The sequence below is a fragment of the Aptenodytes patagonicus genome, chromosome 27, assembly GCF_965638725.1.
Source record: "Aptenodytes patagonicus chromosome 27, bAptPat1.pri.cur, whole genome shotgun sequence".
NCBI classification, from domain to species: Eukaryota; Metazoa; Chordata; class Aves; order Sphenisciformes; family Spheniscidae; genus Aptenodytes; species Aptenodytes patagonicus.
Genome location: NC_134975.1, coordinates 2,663,303 through 2,685,486, shown reverse-complemented (window position 1 = coordinate 2,685,486; position 22,184 = coordinate 2,663,303). Strand labels below are relative to the sequence as shown.

General features: G+C 58.6%; 1 protein-coding gene across 1 annotated transcript; it reads left to right on the top strand.

Moving 5' to 3' along the window:
* The first annotated feature begins 1,262 nt into the window (after positions 1–1,262).
* Positions 1,263–21,502, top strand: ANKRD52 (ankyrin repeat domain 52). The gene is made up of 28 exons (XM_076360541.1): positions 1,263–1,351; positions 3,925–4,008; positions 6,466–6,544; positions 7,806–7,876; positions 9,620–9,820; positions 9,965–10,052; positions 10,200–10,342; positions 10,505–10,717; positions 10,834–10,912; positions 11,509–11,623; positions 11,712–11,794; positions 11,883–12,000; positions 12,955–13,023; positions 13,328–13,468; positions 13,664–13,741; positions 14,070–14,181; positions 14,857–14,928; positions 15,385–15,586; positions 16,031–16,118; positions 16,267–16,384; positions 16,631–16,850; positions 17,485–17,572; positions 18,454–18,537; positions 18,736–18,881; positions 19,096–19,178; positions 19,683–19,765; positions 20,020–20,111; positions 20,772–21,502. The coding sequence occupies exons 1-28, from the start codon at positions 1,325–1,327 to the stop codon at positions 21,014–21,016; spliced, it is 3,222 nt and encodes a 1,073-aa protein (XP_076216656.1). The 5' UTR covers positions 1,263–1,324; the 3' UTR covers positions 21,017–21,502.
* Positions 21,503–22,184: the final 682 nt, after the last annotated feature.

Genomic DNA, 22,184 nt, shown 5'->3' with positions numbered 1-22,184 from the left:
CAGCCGGCTGACGACAGGTCCCAACACCGGATAAAAATAGCCCCGGCAGCCCCGGCAGCCCCGTCCCCGGCGCCTCCTCCGCTGAACGGGGCTCTGCCGGGCCGGGGCGGCGCTGCCAGCCATGCGACTCGGCCCCGCCAGCCCACGCCTGTCCCCGGTCAGTGTTTCGAGGGACGGGGAGCAGTGGGCGCCGCGCCCCGTCACCTACCCCCCCCCCCCCCCCCCCAGCTCCGGGCAGAGCAGAGGAGTCAATAAACCAGGAATTGCCCGAACCTGCGGGAACCGCACAGCCCAGCGCCGCGGGAGGCACCGCAGGCTCCTCGACCGAACGCTATTTCTGAGCAGGGGATGGATGCGGGCCGGCCAGGCAGCGCTTCCAGCCTGCCTGCTCGCAGCGGGGGGGGGCTGGGAGGGACCGCGGGGGGCCAGAGGCAATTGGGGAGCGGGTAAAGTGACGCCTGATCCTGTAAACAGCCCAGCGAGCGGGAAGCGCTTTTGCCGCGTCCCGGGCGCTTGCGAGAGCAGGCACGGAGGTGGCAGCGGGCGGCAGCGGGGACGCAGGCAGCGCTGCCGGGTGAGCAGGCAGCGGGGCAGCAAGCGGGCAGAGCTGCCCCCTGCCCCGGCCTGGCCCGGCAGAGCTCCTTGCCCCGATACCGAGCCGCCCTGCCAGTCCTGAGCGGCGGCACGGCTCGGCGATCGGCACGGCGGAGGGAAGGGGTTGCAGGGCAATGCCTGTGTCGGTGCGATGGACGCCCTGGTACCAGCTGTAGCTGCCCAGGGGGGACGGTTCCAGCCGGCCAGACCCCGCGGATCGGGGCAGAGACAGCACGGCTCCTGCCAGGCGTCCCTCCGGGGTGGCTCACCCCCAAGCCGTGGCGGCGTGATGGGATGCTCGCCCACCGCCCCAGGCTCCCTCCCGCCTGGCGCGGAGGCCGCGGGCTGGATTTTGGCCCGGGGGAAGCAGCAGCGTCCACAGGGAAGCTGCTGCTCGGGGTGGCCCGGCGGAGCGGGGGGGAGACCCGGGGATCCCCCGGGCCCCGGCGAGGGGCTCCCGCGGGGGCCCGGCTGCCCTCACTGGGGACGAGGGGCCCGGGGCCGCCCTCCCGCAGACCCCGCAGGGAGTACCGGCGGCCCGGTCCCCCCCCCCCCCGCGGCTCCGTGGGCCCCGGAGATGGCGGCCGGCGGCGGCGCTGCGGCCCGGCGGCGGCGGCCGCTCCCCGGGCGGTGGGCGGGCCCAGCCGCTCCCCGCCCCGCCAGCCGCCCGAGCGGAGCCGCCGCGGCCGGAGCCCGATGCCGGGAGCTGGGCGCTGAGGGCGGCCCCGAGATGGGGATTCTCAGCATCACGGACCAGGTACCGCCGCCGCGCCCGCCCGCCGCCCCCGCGCCGCGCCCGGCCGCGCCGCCACGCCAGCCCGGGGATGCGCGGCCTAGTGCGCGCCGCCGCCCGCCCGCCACCGGGCCCGGCCCGGCCCGGCCCGGCCCGGCCGCCGCCCCAGGCCGCGGCCCCCGGCCCGCCGCCGCGCGGGGCCACCCGGCCCGCTCCCACCTGCCGCTCGGGCCCGCCGGGCCTCCCGCCCTGCCCCGCCGCAGCCCCGGCCCGGCGCGGGGCTCGCCGCGCTCCGCTCCGCCCGCGGCCGCCGGGACGCGGGCTCGGCAGCCGGGCCCGGCGGGGACGGGACCCCCTCGGCCCGAGGAGGGGAGGATCCCCCGCCCCAGGGAGCGCGGACCCCCGAGAGGGAATCCTCGCCCCGGCGGGGGTGGGACCCCCGGGACGGGACCCCGGCCTGCCCCGGGGTCGCTGCGCCTCCCGCTGCCGCCCCCGTCGTGTCCCCCGTGGGCTTTGGGGACGCCGCTGGGGTGCGGGGTGTCCCCACCGGGTTTGGGAGATGCCCCTGGGGCGCGGGGTGTCCCCAGCGCGGTTTTGGGGATGCCGCCGGGCTGCAGGGTGTCTCCCAAGCCGGGTTTCAAGGCAGCCTCCACCCTGGTGCCGCCGGCGCGTGGCCCTCGCCCCGCTCCCGGCCTGCCCGTCGTGGGGTCTCGCCTGGGACCCCCCCCGTCCCTGAGCAGCCCCGTCGCCTTCCCCCAGCCGGGAGCTCCTCCGGCGGCACGGACGCTGCCGCTCGTGGCCCTGCTTCCTCGGGCTCGTCCGTACCCCATCACCAGAGCAGTGACCCCCGCTGTCGCCTTGGCTTGGACGTCCACGCTTCCCCACGCGTTTTACATAAACCGCCTTTATCCACCTCGATTTCGGAGACCGGGGCTGCGGGCCCCTCGAAACCAAATATTTATGCCTTCCTCTCATCCCCTGCTCCTGCGGTATCCTTAATATAGCGAGTGTTTAAAGCCTGGCAGGGTGGATGAAGGAGGGGAGGGGTGAGGACGGGGGATTGATCTGTGATTTAAATAGAACTTTTTTTTTTTTTTTTTTGGTAACCAAAACATTTAGCTTTCCCTGTGAATGGTGGGTGGGTGTGTCAGACCCAGCACTGCTGCAAACCGCGCGCCACTGAAGACTGCTCAGGGCATAATTATCGTCTGCGATTCTTTCCCCCTTTTTTTTTTTTTTAAAAAAAAACTTTTTTTTTTTTTAATGTCTAACAAGTGATGCTGAGTCTGCTGCATTCCAGGGGAATGACTCACGCGTTCCCTCTGACCTGGGATGTGTTCCCCGTGTTTAACTGCTTTTACTTTGATGGTGGGGTGAGCAGATGAGCGTGAGGTTGGTTGGACGGTAGCGACAAGAAGGGATTGCCTTGAAAACGAAGCTCTGTTGTTCCTCCGAGAGGTCAAGATAAGCGGGGCTCGCCGGTTTTGACCGTTAGATCCAGCCTTAGGTGTGTGGGCAGAGCTGGAGGGGGTGTGCCGGGGCTGCTGCGGCTCGCTCAGAGTCGCAGCACCCTGGACTTGCCGTGTGAAAAGCAGCAGAGGCTCGGACGGCCGGAGCAGGGAAGCGTTGGGTTTGGCAGCGATCCTGGGGTGCCAGGTGCTGAACGGACCTAGAGCACCGCAGCCTCTGCCCCGAAGAACCTGCTGCATGAAAACAGCATTTTTGGGCCCGCGAAACAAGAAATGGGGTGCAGGGTTCTCGGGCGATGCCCGCACGAACGTCTCTGGCAGTTCAGGCTGTCGGTTCTGCAGCCCACGGCACCGGCTGGCTCAGTGACCTGGGCTAGGGCTCTGCTCCTGGTCTGCTAGGTAACTTCTTTGAGATGTGGGCAGCAGGAAACAGGAGGAGCTCCAGGCTGGGCTTTGCCAGGCTGGGCTTTGCCAGGCTCTTTGCGCCATCGGAGCCAGCATAGCGTCGTAGGTGTTTCTCAAAAGATAGGAGAGCAGCAGTAAGTACACAGCCTTCTGCAGGAGAGCATGAGGCATCACCTAGTTGTGCCTTGGGAAACCTGATTCACTGTCTGCAAAGATCTGTCTCGTACCAGGAGACTTCAGCCAGCTTGGAGGGAGGATTTTCTGGCTGTGGCTAAAGCTTTGGATAGCGGGAGCTGGACCTGCCTTCCCGTCCTCGGGCGCTGCACGGGGAGAGCTAAGCCGTGCCATGGGCGCGCTGCTGGAGGCTCTGCAGGTGGGCTGCCGGGGCCGTGATCAGCGCTGCTCCTTGGACTTGGGAAGCAGGGAGGCTTTTCCAATGACTCCTTGGTCTGTTCGCCGACAAACAACCAAGAAAAGTACCTTTGCTGGCTTGAAAATTGGTCCCTGGTGCTGGCTGAGCCATGGATGCGAGGAAGCTGTTGGGTGCTGCCGGTGGGCCCGGCTCTGGCAGCCGCAGGTGCGGGGGGCTCGCTCGTGGAGCGGGGTCCTGGCTAAATCAGGGTGGTGTGAGTCTCTGACGTACCGTGATGCTGCCGGTTCTCCTCCCTCTCGCGTCCTCCACGTGGTGCCACCTTCACGACTTGCTTCTCTTTTTCTTTGTAGCCTCCTCTGGTCCAAGCCATCTTCAACCGCGATATAGAGGAGGTGCGGTCGTTGCTGAATCAGAAGGAGAACATTAATGTATTGGTGAGTGCTGCCCGGCCGTGCTTGCTCCCCTTCCTTCACCCAGCTCTCCCCATTTCCTTCCCGACAATGCGGTTCTTTAGCAGAGGGGAGGGCAGAGCAGAGGCTCAGTGGGTGAGATGTGGGTGCTGTCAAGGGGGGGCTCTTTTTGGCGAGGATGGTTAGAGCTGGGATTTTGAAACAAAGATTTCTGGATTCTGCTCCCGGCTCGGCCACCGTTCGCTGTTCAGCTTTGTCGCGTTGCCTCGATCTTGCCATCTGTAAAATGGGACGCGTGGAAGACCAGGACTCCTGCCCCTCCCCAGGAGACGGCGAGAGCCTCCTAAAGCTCTCGGCCGTGCAGAACATCGCTGAGAGGCTGTGGGGTGTGTGGGAGGACTTTTCACAGAGGCTCGGCTTTGCTGCCTTGCCAGTTTACCTTTTTCTCCTTTGGGATGGCGACCCAAAATAGTTTGGTGTGAACGCAGCAGGTCTGCCTTGTGAGAAGGTTGTTCCCCGGGGGGAAGGAGGATTTGAGCTGCTCAGCAAAGCCGAGTTCACCTCACAAGTGTTAGGAGGGGTTTCCACTGCTCTCGTCTTAAGCCTGATGGCAGAGGGTGGTTTTGACACTCGTTGCAGAGCGGGCAGGGGGGCCGGGAGAGGCGGCTGCTGTTCAGACACAACCCTCTGGGTCCCGTGAGTGGCCAGGCTGGCTCCTGGGGGAGCAGCCCTTGGTAGCCCCAGTCCGGTGGTGACGAGCATGGTTTGTCCTCGTGTGGAGCGTGGGTACCAGGCTCCAGCGAGGGAAGGGGTGAAACCTGCCTGTGAGCGTTCCCGTCTGACTTGTCAGTGTGCCTTCCCTTGATCTGGTTTACGAGCTTCCCGCTAACAAATCAGCGGCAGATGTGCAGATAAGAAACGCAGCCTGCAGGCTGGCAGGTTGGCCGGCCCTGACTGCACCGGCCCAGGTCCGCCTGACGTGGTGGCACAGTTGGACTGGTGCCGGGTCAGCAGTTACCACGCTCTCAGCCCAAAAGCCGGGCTAAGTTGTGAGCTCTAGGCAAGAGCAACTTGTTCTGGTTCACTGTCTTGCTCTCCTCTGAGCTGTGGCATTAACCAGGGCTCCGGTCTGTGCCGCTCCCAGCTGTGCTGCAGGCAGCTGCCGGCTTTTCGGCACGCTCCTGTTTGTTTCGCTGAGCGCTTGGTCAGGGCGTTCGCCCGACCCAGCCTGCGGGGCCGGGGCCGGTGCACACCCGATCCTCGTGGTGTTAAACCCTGGGGTCAAGGGCGGGCGCTGCAGACGCTGGCTGGTGTCCTGGGAAGGTGAGGGCGGCCCTGCGCTGGTGCCCGTGTGCCAGCAGGACTAATGATTCGATCGTATCTTAGCTTATTACACAGAGATAGTGTGGGGATTTTTTTCCATGACTTGGTTCGGTTGGGGACCCGGCAGCTCTTCGTCCTCTCTTGTCAGGGGAGAGGGTTGGGATTGTTTTGCTGAGGTCTCGCGCAGCTGCTGAAGGAATAAAACCACAATTGTTAACACTTAATTTCCTTTTTGTGTGCAGGTTTAGAAATGTTGTTGCTTGTTCAGTGACCTGCCAGCTGGGTTTCACTTTCACATCCTCCTGCCTGGTTGTGCCAGCACAAGTTGTTACCAAAAAAAATGAAACCACCACCATTTTCCAAACAGTTTTTAACCTAATGAAAAGCAATTACATTTTTTTCCCCCCCAAACACAAAATCTGGGGCTTGAAATGAGTTGTGCTCGACTGGCTTTCTACTTGTTTGCTTCCTGGCTTTAGTACGTGGCATGTTCACCGAGGAAAGCCTGAACCAAATGCCTGGAGGCAGAGGTTACCTGGGGCCTGGCCCTGGGTAAACAGAAGTGAAAGGTATTTTTTCCTCGGCTAATCCAATCTAAGATCAGAGAGGGGCTTCTGCACCTTCCTGCTCCTCAGCAGCCGGCAGGTCTGAGTCTGGTTTCAGAGCTGTCTGTAATTCTGAGTAGTTTTTATTGTCGGCCGAGAGGATAAAAGTGTGCAGAATGGGACGGCCTATGCACTGTCAGAGCGCAGCCAGGCTTGCATCTCGGATCGCAGAGTACTTTGCAGACGTTCATTAAGTCCAGTAGCACCGGAGGCAGGTCGGGTCGGTCTCCAGGGAGTCAGTGGGGGGACGAAATGAGTGGCCGGCACTGTCATGGCCTCCCCGTCTCGTGCTGGGGTTATGGCCCAGGTACCCTCTACTCTGGCCACCAGCTACACCCCAGCACCCGTGGAGCTCCGGAAGGGCTGCTCACCCCCGCAGCGCCGCAGGAGGGTGCTGGGTTTAAGCAGTTTTCTCCCTGTCGCGTGTCCCAAGATGCTGCACGCGCTTATGGGGGTGTTGGGGCAGACTGGAGTGGAGGAGGGATTGTGCTGTGAGAGATCTCCCTGCCCTCAAAGCTCACAGGGGGTTTTTGTTTCTTACATCCCTGCTCAGGACCAAGAAAGACGAACGCCGCTGCATGCTGCTGCCTATATAGGAGATGTTGCAATCCTCGAGCTCCTAATACTGTCAGGTAAGGGCCAAGACTCAGGGCACTTGGCTCAAGTGCTGGCGCTGCCTTTAAGGCGTCTTTCTGATCTCTGGCCTTAGGGGTGCAGAGCAATAGTTTTTGGTCACCCTCCAACCAACCGTGCGCTTATGCTTGAGCCAGTGGGGTTGCAGCCAGGGGAAGATTAGGAAATGTTGCCATAATCCTAAGAGGTTTGTTCAGACAGAGAAGTGTCTTGGAACTGAAATAGCAGAGGTGGAAACCAAGCCAGGAGGGGGATGTGTGCAAGATGTTAGAAGGAGGTACTGGGGGAGGGTGCAGTGGGGATGCACACCTTGGAGATGCCTTCAACGGCAGGATGCTCAGGGGAGCAGAGTTTCACTTGCTCATGGAGAGGGGTCAGCTAAAAAACAGGATTTTGCTCAGTTTTGGCTTGTGTTACTTGGGGTAAAACTGCCCTTCATTTCCCTCCAAAGACACTCAGCCCTGTGCTTGGGTCCTGTGCCCATGTGGTGCAGGCAGGGGAGCCTCCTCATCTGCCGTTCACCAGCGCAGCGCCTCGGGGCACCGTGGGCTTCGCAGCTGCTTGCTGGTGGTGTGGGGGAACCCCGAGGCTGGCATGATCCTGCATGATCCTGACAAGGAGAGGCTTGGGGAAATCCTTTGCTGAGGGCTTGTTAAACAGGATTGGGGATGTTCAGCTCCATCTGCAGAGCATGGGATGCGCTTATGTGCCCTGTGTTGATTTTTTCATGCCTGTGTGTTGAGTTCTCAGCAGCAAAGAAAGGCAGGGGCTTCAGGAGTCGTGGGACCTCAGTGCTTAGCACAGGTCTGGAGCTGGGATGGCAGTAATCTGTCATCTTTCCTTTCTAATATGGAGATGCAGCTCACAGCGACCACAGCTCAACATGGAATGCTCTGTTTTTTTTTGACTCAAGTGGCCTTGTTTTAAACTAAGGAGCAGAACTGCTCGCTGGGTCTCTGTTGTGGTTTTTTGGCTCAGTAGGGAAGCTGGCACTCTGGGAGGTGTAGTCTCTTCAGCCTCTGCCTTGCTGTGTCCTTTGCAGCGCACTGGCACAGTCTCCCAAGGGGTGTAGCTTGTTCCTCTTGCAGTTCACAGAGTCTGTCCTCACCTAAAGCTCAGTGCAAGGTCCCCTCTTGCAGGAGAACTGGCACTCATGCCCGTCAGGAACCTCAGAGGTGGCTGCAGACCTGCCCTGGGACTCTGGACCGGGGCAGCCGGTCACCTCTCTGTCCCCTGACCCCTTCTTTTGTTCTTTCTCAGGTGCTAATGTTAATGCGAAGGATACTGTTTGGCTCACCCCATTACACCGCGCTGCAGCTTCTCGTAACGAGGTAGGCTCCCTCTGGCTCTGTCTGCTCCTTGCATGGGGGTGGTGGGCACTGATGGGAGGGGGGGACCGTTCTTTTCCTTCTCTTTTCTATCTTGCCTGGTTTTGGCTGAGATGGGTGTTCTCATTAGAGCGGAGAGGGGACGAACGCATAATTCGGAGGCTGAAAATGAGAGCTGGAAAAAAATCTCCTTGGTTCCCTTCCCTCCATCCTTCAGGAGTTAGCACGTGGGTTTTCCCCACAACATCCTCCTCCCCGCCTTTCCCCCTTTCCCCAGGGCTTTGTCTAATCCAGCTTTACATTTCTTTGAGGGATGATGGGGCTCTCACTCCTTCTCTCGGGAGCTGATTCCAACGGATCTTGTTGGAAAGATTTCTTGAAGTTTAGCTTTTGTGGGCTTAACTTCATCCCACTTAACTTTGTCCTGTTTTGAGTTGCTGGAGAGCAAGAAACTCTGTGGTCGTGTTGGTTGGAGCCAGCGGCTCAGAAGCCCTGACTCTGACATGCAGGGCAAGTTACCACACATCGACTGGTTGCATGAATTCTCTTAATCGGCAGCAGACACGGGATGAAACACATTAGCGTAAACCTCTACTGAAGGCATTTGCTGTGAACATGTGTGGACAGTTACTGTGGGCGCTAAAATACAGGAGCTCAGCAAGCCGAGACTGTTTTGCTGTCAGGTCTGAAGTGCTGCTTCTCTGTGAATTTGAGCACGCTCGTTTGCTTCTCTGCCTCGACTCAGATGTGCTGGAGAGTCACCTCCCTTGTTCTCTGCTTCCCCGGGGTGCTTGGCACAGGGCTTCACCAGTGCCCTGCGTGCCCAGCTCCTGAGAGGAGCCTTTCTGAAATGCCTGTGTGCTTCATGGCTTTTCCTGCCTAGAGCCTGCTCTAGGATTGCTGGGTTTATGTACTGCCTGGCCGTCTCACGTGCTTCTCCCAGCCGGGAGTGGTATCGGCTAGCCCTGGGAGAAAAGAGCAGAGCAGTGAGCCGTGGGGCTGGGATCGTTGGAGGTGCTGCCCCGATGCTGCGTGGAAGGGGGCAGCCTGTAAACCGTAGCAAGGAAAATGTGGGGTTGCAGCAAACAGCCTCTACCAGCAAAAGGGGGAAATAATTATCAAATATAGGTCAGTGGGTCACATTTGTCATCCCCTGGGCGCTTCGCACCTCGTGAGTCATGGATGAACACTCACTTACAGTTAAATCACGTGGCTCGGAGGTATTTCTCCCGTGCCGGTACCCCCGTGCAGCCGCGTTTCTCAGCTGCACTTGGGTGGGATGAGCCCGGCTCATTCAGGTCCCACACGCCGAACTCCAGCCTGGAAGGAGCTGGAGCAGCCCATGTGAGGGCTGGAGGATTTGTGTAGGGAAGATTCCTTCTCACTGCTCATTCTCGGAGTCCCTCTCACACTGTCTTTACCTCTCTCACCCTTTCTCTGTGATAACACGCTGAAACGTGGCCATATGTGGGCTTCAAAATGTCATTGGGGACACAAAAGCAAACAAGTCCTTTCCTTTGACAGAGGGGGGAAGAAGCCGTACTTGTGAGCGTGCGGTGCAGTTTCAGCTCGGCCCCGCAAGGGCAGCTCTGGCTCTCGGGGCTGTAGGCTGGTGTGGATCTGGGCAGCCCTGTGTGTGCTGAAAGCACGAGGCGGACCGAGCTGCAGCTTCCCCTACCTGGCTGGAGGGCTTCTGCGAGCTCCAGCAGGTTGGGTTAGAGCTCTGCTTTCCTCTGCTCCTGCTAGAAGGCACTTCACCTCCTCCTGAAGCACTCGGCAGACGTCAATGCCCGTGACAAGTATTGGCAAACGCCTCTGCACGTCGCCGCTGCCAACCGGGCCACCAAGTGCGTGGAGGCCATCATCCCCCTGCTGAGCACTGTCAACGTCGCGGACCGCACAGGCCGCACGGCGCTGCACCACGCCGTGCACAGCGGCCACCTCGAGGTAGGCGAGGCGGGTTTGGGCGCAGGGGGTCCCGCGCGTGTCCCCCTTCCTGGGTCCGGAGTTCGCAGGTGGCAAAGGCACCTCGGCCTGCACAAGCGGGGAGGAACGGCAGCCTTGCCTCTCTCTCCACTTCTCCCCATCTAGATGGTGAACCTGCTGTTGAACAAAGGGGCCAGCCTGAGTACTTGTGACAAGAAGGACCGCCAGCCCATCCACTGGGCAGCTTTCCTAGGTAGGTTTTCCTCATGGGCTTTGGTCCGGTTTCTCCTCCCACATCGCTTGCTGCCTATAGATTCACCTTTCAGGGTGGTGGGGCTCCCCAGAGGCTGCTGTGCCCAGGTCTCCGTTTTCTGGGCTCTTACCGCTGTCTCCCGGACAGGGCATTTGGAAGTTCTGAAGCTGCTGGTGGCCCGGGGAGCTGATGTGATGTGTAAGGACAAGAAGGGCTACACCCTGCTGCACACTGCGGCAGCCAGCGGCCAGATCGAAGTCGTGCGTCACCTGCTGAGGCTGGGAGTCGAGGTAAGACCCCCACGGCTGCGAGCAGGGTGGGCTTGGGTGCAGGCCAGTCTGGAGGCAGGAGTAGGAGAGGGTGCTGGGTGGTGGCAGGAGCCCTGGCTGGTTCTCAGCTGCCTTTTTTTCTTCCTGAATCCCCAAATCCTCTGGGGTTTGTTGCTCCCACAGATCGATGAACCAAATTCCTTCGGTAACACTGCACTTCACATTGCCTGTTACATGGGCCAAGATGCCGTGGCCAACGAGCTGGTCAATTACGGCGCCAATGTCAATCAGCCTAACGAGAAGGGCTTCACCCCTCTGCACTTTGCTGCCGTCTCCACCAATGGGGCCCTGTGCCTAGAGCTCCTTGTGAACAACGGGGCCGATGTCAACTTTCAGGTCTGGCACTGAGGGGCTCAGCTTGGGGATGGGGGGAGTGAGGACCTGCTGCCTGAGGGGAGAGCTCAGGGAGGGTGGTGGGAAGCCTGATGCGATGTCGTTTCTGCTCTCCGCAGAGTAAGGAAGGGAAGAGCCCTTTGCACATGGCTGCCATTCACGGGCGGTTCACACGTTCGCAGATCCTCATTCAGAACGGTGAGTGGCTTCTTCCTCCGGCCCTGGGTTACCCCAGCCTTTTCTTGTGCTTCTCAGCACCTGCCTCCAGGACCTCCCTGCGTGTTTGCTCGGAGAGTTTAAGAGCTCTGCAGTTATCACTCAAATTCACTCTGTGCTCTTGGGGCTGTTGCCGGTGGCCCTGTGCTGCTCGGGGGTGGCAGGGAGCGTGTGCCCTCAAGGGCAGCGAAGTGCAGACCAGGGGACTGAAATTCCAGCCAGGTCAGAGCTGCTGTGGCCAAAGAACATTCCCACTGCCATGTCCAGCCTGAAAGACAATATTCTTGTAAGAGGGCTGCAGGCTTGGCAGACACCCCAGGGGTTCAGCCGGAGACCTCTGGGGCTGAACGCATCCCCTCCTGGGGCAAGGGGGAGAGATCTAATGCCCCGGGTTTGCAGGATACAAGGGGGCTCTCAGTTCAGAGAGCAGTTTACAGTTCTCCTTCTGCACGGTGCTGAATGGACTCGAGTTATTAGCCATGTCCCTGAGATGGGGACGCGGCTGTCGGAACAGCCTGGGCTGCTCGGGACTAGAACACAGAGACCCGTTGGCAAAGCACTTGGCTTTTCCTTTCTAGGCAGTGAGATTGACTGTGCTGACAAATACGGCAATACCCCCCTCCACGTTGCTGCTAGATATGGCCACGAGCTGCTAATTAGTACTTTGATGACGAATGGTGCTGACACTGCAAGGTAAGGAAGGACTCTTCCTCCCTTTCCCTGTCCTGGGCTGGAGGATGCAGGAATGATCCATCCTGATTCCCTTCTCGTCTCCTGGCAGGCGTGGGATCCACGACATGTTCCCTCTGCACTTAGCTGTTCTCTTTGGATTTTCAGACTGTTGTCGTAAGCTACTTTCCTCAGGTGAGTGGCTTGGCCGCCCCTCCTGTGGCGGGGGCAGTCGGGGGACCCTCGAGCTTCCCCCTGACTCCCTGCCCCTCCTGCCACCCAGGTCAGTTGTACAGTATCGTCTCCTCGCTGAGCAATGAGCACGTGCTGTCTGCAGGCTTCGATATCAACACGCCTGACAACCTCGGGAGGACTTGCCTCCACGCTGCTGCTTCTGGAGGGTGAGCTGTGCATGGGGCACTGGTCCCGCATTCCGTGCAGGAAGGTCGCTGCCTGCCCCCAGCCCAAATCGTAACCCTCCTCTCCACCCGTGAGCTACAGCATGGGCAGCCCAGTGCAGTGCTTTGCTCAGGGCTGGGAGTCGGACCCCTGGGTGCGGTTCCCGGCTCTGAGAGAGAACGGAGACCTGTGTTTAGAGCAGGAATGAAAATGGAAACCTTTTGGCCCTGTTCTGCCGCTGACTCTGACTCATCCTGGTCGCTCCCCTCTGTGGCTGTTTATCCTTCTTTAAAATGGGGCTAAACTGCTTCCTTGGCTGGGGGTTCGTGAAGGGCTCACAAGCCGATGCCTGAAAAGCAGCAGGGATTTAGCTGGCTGTGTAAACGCCTCGTATTGTTTGCCAGGGAGTTTGATTTCACACGGTGCGTTGAGAGCGAATGCGGCTGCAGCAATACGGCAAAGGCGTAGAGTCCCGTCGAGGACCTTGTTTCTGTTACGTCTGTATGCTTGAGGGCCAGTCACGGAGCCGTCCTTCGGCATCGCAGCGCCGTTACCCTGCCTGAGCGGCGGGAACAATGCACTGACGCAGAAGCCAGAAATCCTAGATCTTTTTTGTAGCATAAAATCCAGTGCGTCAGCTGCACTAATGCCATGGCTAATGTCTTTCTATAATTGCCTGGTTGTTTGAGTGCTCCACGCAGTGCAGGTTAGCGCTGGTAAGGCAGGAAGCATGAAGGGTTATTCCACTGGAGAGCAGGGAAGAGCTTTGTGTATGCAACATCCAGCCATGGCTGCGGCTCTTATGCTGCCCAAAGATGACAAACTGGATTGAGCTTCGGCACGTCCAGGCTGCGCGGGTGAGAAGCGTAGCTGTCTTGTCTGCAACTAGGAGGAGTTTGCGTTCCTGCTGTGGTCCCTTTTGATCTGTGTCTAACTCATCTCCCTGCCTCCTGTAGGAATGTTGAATGTCTTAATTTGCTGTTGAGCAGCGGCGCTGACTTGAGGAGGAGAGATAAATTTGGAAGGTAAGTGTGCTGTGGGCCTTGCAAGGGAGCAAGGGTGATTCTTCCAGCCCTAAAACAGCTGGAGCGCGCTGAGCCTGGGTTTGGGTTGGGACATTCCTAAGACCTTTGCTGCATTTGGTGTCTAAAGCTGCTTCCTTCACCCCCTCTCACCCCAAGGGATCCAGCTCTGGCTCTTCAGGAGCTGCTGACCCAAACCCTTGAGCCCAGAGCAGGGTGCAGCTCAGCAGCAGGGGGGTGCCAGGCGAGTTTCTCCATCTGTGACAGGCAGTGCTGCTAAGCCCCCTTCTCCTTTCCCCCTTCCCAGGACTCCACTGCACTATGCAGCTGCCAACGGCAGCTATCAGTGTACGGTGACACTGGTCACGGCAGGAGCCAGTATTAACGAGGCTGACTGTAAAGGCTGTACCGCCTTACACTATGCTGCTGCTTCGGACACGTACAGGAGGTGAGTGTCTCGGGGGCGCGCGCTCCTCGCTGCTGGGGCTGGAGACGATGGCACACTGCTGGGCGGTGATGCTCCGCTGTTCCCTGGCCACCTCCCTGCAGCTGGTGCTCAGTGGTTTGTGAAGAGGGGAGTGCTTTGAGGAGCGTGGGTAGGAGGGGGTAATCAGCAAACTGATGCAGGTCTCTGACCTTTCAGAGCAGAGACTCATTCAGGAAACAGCCATGACACTGATGAGGAGCCACTGAAGGAGTCCAGGCTGAAGGAGGCATTCTTGTGAGTCCACGCTGCAGCCCCATCTGGCAGTTGTTTGTTGTTTACCCCTTCCCTGGACCCCTGCATGCAGTCGCTAGAAATACCTTGCTTCTGCTTACGCTGAAGTGAGCAGTGATGCCTTGGAGGAAACATCTGCTGATGTGATTCTCGAGGCAAACCTGGCTGTCGCCTCCTGGTGCTAACTTCCAGTGGGCTTTGCACGCGCTCCGTGTCTTGAGGGGATTAGTACAGTATCTGCTATGGGATCAAAGCAGGGGAGGTCCCTGCAAAGCTCTGCCTCTCCAGTCTCCCCTTTTTCTTCATCTCCCCTTTCTCTTGCTCATTGCAGTTGTTTAGAGTTCTTGCTGGATAATGGTGCTGACCCATCCCTCCGGGACAAGCAGGGATATACCGCTGTCCACTATGCAGCTGCGTACGGCAACAGGCAGAACCTCGAACTGGTGAGTGAGCCAGAGAAAACCCTCTGTGCTGCCAGGAGAGGGGGGGAAGTCCCCCCTAAGGAACGTGTCAAGCCCTACAGTGTCCAGGTGTGGCTAGAGGACTGTGTGTGTTGTAGGCACTACAGTGTCAGGGTTTGCCCGGGAGGAAGGGAGATAGGTTTGATTAAAAAGCATGGGGGCTCTTGGGGAGCCGTCGTGCTGGGAATACCACGGAGGAAAGATCTGGGCCTGAGTGAGATGCCTGAGAGAAAGGAGCTTTGTTACCCAGCACAGGGTGATGTATGGATGTCTTCTTGCTTAAACCCCTGGCAATAGAGCAAGGTTGGGCTTTTAAAAGAAAGCCTGGAGACCTGTGCCAAGGAGGAGCTCTTGCAGTACAGAAAATGCCTTGTAACTGTCTGAAATGCCTGCATTGCTGCAGGGTAAGCTTGCAGCCGTGTGGGTATAGGAAATCATATGAGTAGTGGGGAGGCTTCTGGACAGCAGGGACTTGATGTGACTTGTCTATGCAGGGCCCAAAGCCAGGTTAAGGAAGGTCCCTTCCCAAAATTCAGATCATTCTGAAGCAGATGAGCAGGTTTTCTAACTCCTCTGCAGCCTGCTGGTGGACAGGGTGTCTGTCGAAGCCTCCGTGAGTCCAGGATCAGTTATGGTTTTATGTTGTTGCTGTTGCAGCTCCTGGAAATGTCTTTCAACTGCCTGGAGGATGTGGAAAGCACCATTCCAGTCAGCCCTTTGCACTTAGCTGTAAGTACGGCTGGCCCAACCCCAGGCTTGTGGAGGGCACTTGGCTCCGTGCGGGGTTCACGCTGAGTCCTGGAGAGGTGCCCGCTCCTGGGCAGCGCGGGCTGGGTCCCTGCAGCTGTCGGTGCTGAGCGGGGCGAAGGAGGAAAGGCGCCGGCGGCTGGGGAGCGGCTTTCCCCACAGGCCGTCGGTCAAAGTCCCTCTGGTTTGTATGTTAAATTCCTTGCTCTCTCCAGGGCTTTTTGGTTGCTGCTGTTTGGAGCCACCTCCCTTGTCTGAGTGTGGGCAGGGGCGGGAGTGGGCGAGGGCTTTGTGTGGGACTGGGGTGGAAACGAGAGGCAATGGCCGGGCAGAAGCTCGTCTGGCTGGAGGGACACAGGGAGCGGGAATTGTCCTGGGGGGGTACTTCGGGTGCAGCCTCTCCAGGCACCGCTTTAACGTGGTCTGCTTTGTCCTCAGGCCTACAATGGTCACTGTGAAGCCCTAAAGACACTTGCCGAAACCCTCGTGAACCTCGACGTGCGGGACCACAAGGGGCGGACGGCGCTGTACCTCGCCACGGAGAGAGGCTCCACGGAGTGCGTGGAGGTGCTCACCAGCCACGGCGCGTCCGCTCTGGTGAAGGAGAGGAAGAGGAAGTGGACCCCCCTCCACGCTGCAGGTGACGGAGGGCAGACGGGACTGGGGGTGGCGAGGGAGTGTGTCCAGAGCCCTTCCAGCCGTCGGTGCCACCGCTGCCAAGGATGCCCGTTCACCCGGCTGCTGTTCGGGGAGAGGGAAGGGGCTGTGGTTTAGGATGATGCTTGGAGTCAGGATGGGGCCAGTGCAGCCTGCTGTGACGTGCCAGCAGAAGCTGAGGGTCCAAGTGGCTCTGCAGCGGGCGGGAGAGAAGACACCAGCGGCTTCTGCACACACGTGTCTTCAGCTCAGCCTGTGCACGTGCTAATCAGTCCTGTAGCCTAGCAACCACATAACGAATTTGCTCAGCCACGTGTGCCTGGCTGCTGGGCGCCAGCCCCTTCCTTTGGTTTGCGGCGGTGGCTGGAAGGAGGGGACCCATCTGTACGTGTGTGTGACTCCTCCTTTCCTCGTGCGTTGTCTCCAGCTGCCAACGGGAACACTGATTCCCTGCATCTCCTGATAGACAGCGGGGAGCGGGCAGACATCACCGACGTCATGGACATCCACGGCCAGTGAGTTTGTCCGGATGTTTCTCTTGGGATCTGTGTGGCACAGGGTCAGGCCCCTTGCAGGGCAGCTGGGACAGGGGAGAGAGGGCAGTGCTTGAACGCAGCTGATTTCCAAGCCCACTCTCCTCCCTGCTGCCTCTCCCCCCTGCAGAACCCCACTGATGCTGGCGATCATGAATGGCCACGTTGACTGTGTCCACCTCCTGCTGGAGAAGGGGTCCACAGCCGATGCAGCGGACAAGAGGGGAAGGACTGCCCTGCACCGAGGGGTGAGTGCATCCCTGGGTCCGGGGTGGGCCTGGAGCCCTGCAGCTTCCACTCGTCCTCCTGAGCAGAGGCTGCTTGGAGAACAAGCAGGTGGTTTCTTTTATTGCAAGAGTCCTCAGTGAAAGAGCCCATTTTCCCTTCCTGAGATGCAGCGTTTGAGAAGGAAGCTGTGGAAGAAGGGGGGTAGTTCTGTTGTTAAATGATTGAAGGGTGAGGTCTGACCTCCTGGTCCTCTTTCCTGGCCACAGGCTGTGACGGGCTGTGAGGACTGCCTGGCTGCCCTGCTGGACCATGATGCCTTCGTTCTGTGTCGGGATTTCAAAGGCCGGACCCCAATCCACTTCGCGTCGGCGTGCGGGCATTTAGAAATCCTGAGGACCCTGCTGCAGGCAGCCCTCTCTACTGACCCTCTGGACTCTGTGGTGGACTACAGCGGTTACTCACCGATGCACTGGGCTTCATACAGTGGTAAGGACCTGGGCTGGGCCCCTGCCCGCCTCTGCTCTGCTCTGGCTATTGGTGGGGAGGAGAGAGCCAGGAAGAGCCAGGTTATCCCTCTGTCCCCCACTGCTTTGGGAGCCGTCAGCCCAGCAGTGAGTTCAGCCTGGTGGAAAGGACGGCACAAATCTGGGAGGGAGGCAGGGAGTTTTTCTCCCCCTGCCAAGCTCCTTAAAAAAGGAATGAAATATGAAAACAGCTATTATAGAACAGGTGAGGCTGCTTCCTCCAGGACTGCTGGATTTCTAGGATTACTTGGCCACCACCCTGGCTGCAGGGACTGACAGGGCAACTGGAAGGGATGTCTCAGCATTTCAAAGGGAAGCTAGCAGTGTGGCTGTGAAGTCCTTCAGGAGACAGTGTGGAATTGTAAACCTCCTGAAGTGCAGCAGCTTAGCTGCCAGAGAGGAAACAAAACCGCTGCCTCTGTGCTGGGGAACGGGTTTGTTTGGGCACTTTGGTGCCGCTGGTCCTGTGCAGCCCCTGGGGCCTCTGGCTCTTTGGACGTGGGGAGACACAGAGGGGCCTTCGGTCCCTTCTTGCTGTTGCAGGTGAGGAACCGCAGGTTGAGTACTGATGTATTTCTGTCCCTCTCTCCTCACAGGGCATGAAGATTGTCTTGAATTGTTACTTGAACACAATCCGTTTGCGTACCTAGAAGGAAACCCCTTTACTCCATTGCACTGTGCAGTGTAAGTGGCATCTGGGACCCGCCCTGGGTTCTTCCAGCCAGGTGATGTTTGAGAGAGAATACGTGGTCTGAGTGGAGGAGCTCCAAACCCTGCCTTTCTTGCCAAGGGCTGTTTCCTGGGCGGCAGCAGCTCCTCAGGGTGGTACCACCTGCTCATCCCAGCTCCCCTGTGGCAGGGAGGCGGTTGCTGGACTGCTGGAGGTCCTCAGGGAGCTGTAAAGCAGCTGTCCCGTTGGCTGTGCGCAGCACAGCCAGGGCTGTCAAGTACCAGACTCCCATACCAGCAGGCTTTCAGCTTGATGGAGCTAATGGAGCTGCCAAGGGCTGATGGTTCAGTCCTTGCCGGCCCTCTTGGATGGCTCATCTCTGCTCTTTGGTTATGGAGCACCTCAGGAAATCTCCAGGCTTCCCATGAGGCTCTGGAGATGGGCTCTGGTGGGAGAAGGGCTCCACGTTGTCCCAAGCCTTCTTCCTCAGAGGTGTCTGGGGCAGTGTGAGCATGATCCCTGGGGTCCCGCTGGGCACAGAGGGGTTTGGGCTGACGGTGATTCCTTGGCTTTGCAGCCGGCAGAGGAAGGAGTGTGCTGCCCTGGGCAGCTGTGGAGGAATGAGGAAGGTGGAGATGTTGCCACGTTCTGCCTGGGGTGGGCCTGGTGCGTCCTTGGGACCCGTAGCAGCAAAGGGATGGGCAAGGCTGTTGTCTGGCATGGTACTGTGTTTCCTTGAGTAATACCGAAAAGGGTAAAGGGGTGTTTTACCCTAAACAACTCCAGACCAGCTGCTGTTTGCATCCGAGCCCCAGGAATGTGCTGCTCACTCCCACTGCAGACGTGCTAATGCTGCTTAGTCTTGTTCTAACTTTCCTTCTCGTCCCCACCACAGAATTAACAACCAGGACGGCACTGCTGAAATGCTGGTGGAAGCATTAGGTGCCAAGATTGTTAATAGCAGAGATGCCAAAGGAAGGTGAGGGCAGACTCATCCCTCTCTTGTCACCCACTCCCCGGTGCTGCTGGGTGGTGGCTGTGACTCCCGCAGTGATTTCCACAGGACTTCCCATGGCACAAAGGGACCCTGGCGTCCCCAAACATGTCTGTAGGCCTGGGCAGTCTTGCTGGGGGGCGCGCTGTGCCCTCCTCTTTACCTGCTCTCTCGTCTTCCCAGGACACCCCTTCACGCTGCTGCCTTTGCAGACAACATCCATGGTTTACAGCTGCTTCTGCGCCACCAAGCCGAGGTGGACATGACTGACAAGCTGGGGAGGACTCCGCTCATGATGGCTTCTGAGAATGGGCACACTGCAGCAGTCGGTACGTGGCTGGCAGCCGCTTTTCCCCAGTATGGGGTGCGAGCCTCCCTGTGCCTCCTCCGTAACCGGGTCCCGTGGGAGCCGGGCTGCCCCTCTCCTCGTGGGCACGCTGGGACAGCTGCCCCACTCCTGCCCCCGCAGCACATGGCCACTGCCCCGCATTGCTGGGCTCTGTGCTGCTGCTTCTCAACAGCAGCTGTCCCTCCTCATTTCAGAGTTCCTGCTGTACCAAGCAAAAGCAAATATAACTGTGCTGGATGTCAACAAGAACACAGCTCTTCACCTGGCCTGCAGCAAGGTAGGGAGACACCTGCTCACAGCCGTGACTGCAGTCACCATCACCTTCAGCCTTGCCACCTTAATGAGAGGGGTTGTCCGCCTACTCCTGCCCCAACAGAGCAGAGGCGGGGGCCCTGGGCTTGCTCTGCCTGCCTGCTTACCTGTCTTGACCTGTACAGACGCTCCTGATTCAGTTTTGAGCAGCTTAGGTCGTAGCACAGACCCGTCTGTATTTTTCCTGGGGAGCCCCTCTCTGAGCTTGGTGTGCTTCCTGGGGCGTGGTGGGAGCAGGAGGCTTTCGATCAGTGTGTCCACGCAAAGAAGGAGGTGCTGCAGAGGAGATGGAGAGGACAGCAGCTTGTCTTCTCAGGCCTTGCCAAAGTGGTGAACTGTTGTAGAAGGTCGGGTTTAAGGAACGTTTCCGTATCCCGAGGAATCACGTTCCGCTCAGACAGCACCAGGTCCCCTCCACTGCCCCTGCCTTCCTGCTCGTGCACTGTAAACAGTCTGGTCTCCTTTGCAGGGTCATGAAAAGTGTGCCTTGTTGATCCTGGGGGAAACCCAAGACCTTGGCCTTATCAATGCAAGTAACAGTGCTCTGCAAATGTGAGTATTTGGACAGCTGGCGCCAGTGGGGAGAAACAGGGCTTTGCTGGGTGGGGGTGATGCACTGGCAAAAGGGCGGTGGTAGGAGCTCTGCTCCTGCTTGGTGCGCGCAGTGAGCGTGCAAGCAGGTAAGCTCAGGAGCAGTCAAGTGTCCGCCCTCAAAGCCGCTCGCAGGGGCCCCTTGTTTTAGCACAAGGTGTTAAAGGCAGGTGGCTCCGCTGCCGGGTTAACGCTGCCTTTCCCTCTCCCCCCAGGCCGCTCCACATCGCAGCTCGGAACGGGCTGGCCTCTGTCGTCCAGGCCCTGCTCAGCAGAGGTGCCACTGTGCTGGCTGTGGATGAAGAAGGTGCGTGTTCCTCGCGGGTGCCCGGGGGGGTTCAGCGTGATGTCCCTGGGGGATGGGGGCTGCCCGGGGAAGCGCTCAGCCGGGATCGGAAAGATTTCCGCATCCTTTCCGCAGCTGAGCAGCACGTTCTCAGCTCATGGCATCGCAGGAACAGCCTGGATGAGGACGTTAGCACCCTGCGATCCCCTGTAAAAGCATTTCCAGGTCCCACAGGTGTTTGAAATATGTCTTTTGCCCCCCATGCAACTTCTGGTGGCTGCCTGGCTCTCCTGCCCGGCACAAAACCAGCCCAGCCTGAGCCAGCAATGAGCAGTTGACTCACTTGCAAGCTGGCAGAAACTGCTTGCTGTGGCCAGAAGCTTTTTCTCCCAGTAGAGTTCTTGCTCTGCTGGAATACCTTTAAGTTGTGAAAAATACCATTGCGTCTGCCGTGCTGCCAGGGCTTCTGAGGCTTTTTATTCGTCTCCTGCTGATCCTGGCACACTTCAAAGCGGTTGCTGCAATGGCAGGGATTGCCGGTGCCCAGAAGCAGGGTCTTTGGAGAGAAAGACAAATAGATGTCCTGGCCCCTCAGTGCAGGGGTGGAAACTGCCCCGATCAAAGCGTTCCCCAGGGAAGGCGCCTGTCCGGGGCGGTTCTTCACCCCTGGCTTTGTTCTAGGTCATACCCCAGCCTTGGCATGCGCCCCCAACAAGGACGTTGCTGACTGCCTGGCACTTATCCTCTCCACCATGAAGCCTTTCCCACCTAAAGACGCCATCAGCTCTTTCAGCTTCAACCTCCTCAAGAACTGCGGCATTGCAGCCAAAACCGCCGCCTGCGGGGCCCTGCCCAACGGCAGCACCTGCCCCTACAGCAAGGACCGGCACAATGCCATCGGCTTGGACGGCTGTTACTCGGAGTAGCTTAAACTATGGGTGACCTAATATCTTATTATATTTATTTAGAAATTCTATAAATATAGGGCACTTTAAAGGAGAACAAGACTGGGCAGGCCTTCTAGCATGGCCGGGTAGGCCAAGAGTTCAGAGCTTCCTCTTCTCGCTGGATTGCCAGCGCGGTGCCAAAGCTGTTAATTGGTTTAACGAGCGGCTGGCAGTGCTGTTCCCATCCCCTGCCCCTTCTCAATCCTCTCCCCGTCAGCGCATGCTCGCACCCCTCCGACGGCAGGGCAGGAGACGGATGCTGCTGGCTTAGGGCTTCGCCCAGCCAAGACGAAGCAGGTGCGACCATCCGCTGGCCCGCAGACGGGAAAGGGGGTTCGTCCCCCAGCTTTTGGGGCGGGTTGAAATCGGTTCCGGTGTTTCCCAGTGCTCCATGCCAGCCTCCCGCCCTGCCTCGCCTCCGGGACGCCCCCGGGGCTGCCCCGAGCCCTCGCTCCGTCCGTCCGGGACGGGGAAGCCTGAACTCTTGGTGGGATGGGGGGGTGGGAGTCTTTGGGAATTGGCTGGTCTTGCAAGCGCTGGGGTGGGTGTTAGCTCCTGGCCAAGTGCCACTGTAACTGCTCCTCTCTCGCAATCACTTTTTTTCTCACGCTCATCCTTCGATTCCAATACAAACACTTGAATCAAGATCTACTGTACCTGGGACGCTAAAATATCCTTTTGGCAGCTGTCATTTATATGCAAAAACGGGTGCTGCTGCCCAACCCCGCGGTCGGCTGGCTGCGGATGCGCTGCTGGAGCCTCCCTCCCCACACCAGGCACTTTAGGGATTCTGTTGGTTGGTTGGTTTTTTTTCTTGGCAAAATGTCGGATCCTAAGAAACGATTCTTTTTTGAATTTTCGTTCTCTGTTTTGCGTGGCCGTTTCCATGCGAGAGTCAGTGTTGCTTTTTTTTTTTTAAAAAAGAAAAAAGTTATTTATAAAGAAACGAGCATTTACCTTTAAAAAAAACAACAAAAACCATAAAAAAATGTTCTGAAAGTTTTAGCCTTTTAATAAGGAAAAAAATGCACTTCAAAGTCCTTATTCACAACCCTAAGTAAGTCTGTGTTTATTTTTCTAATGCAGCATCTTGGCAGGTTTATTAGCGTGCGTGTATGTGGGATCATTGTTTTTTGTTTTGGGTTTT

What these genes read in the sequence shown, in the direction of transcription:
- ANKRD52 (XM_076360541.1), top strand. Translation starts at nt 1,325, where the DNA reads ATGGGGATTCTCAGCATCACGGACCAG. An exon ending in TTCTCAGCATCACGGACCAG is followed by an intron (nt 1,352 to 3,924) that starts GTACCGCCGCCG and finishes TTTTCTTTGTAG; the next exon opens with CCTCCTCTGGTCCAAGCCAT. An exon ending in GCTGGCTGTGGATGAAGAAG is followed by an intron (nt 20,112 to 20,771) that starts GTGCGTGTTCCT and finishes GCTTTGTTCTAG; the next exon opens with GTCATACCCCAGCCTTGGCA.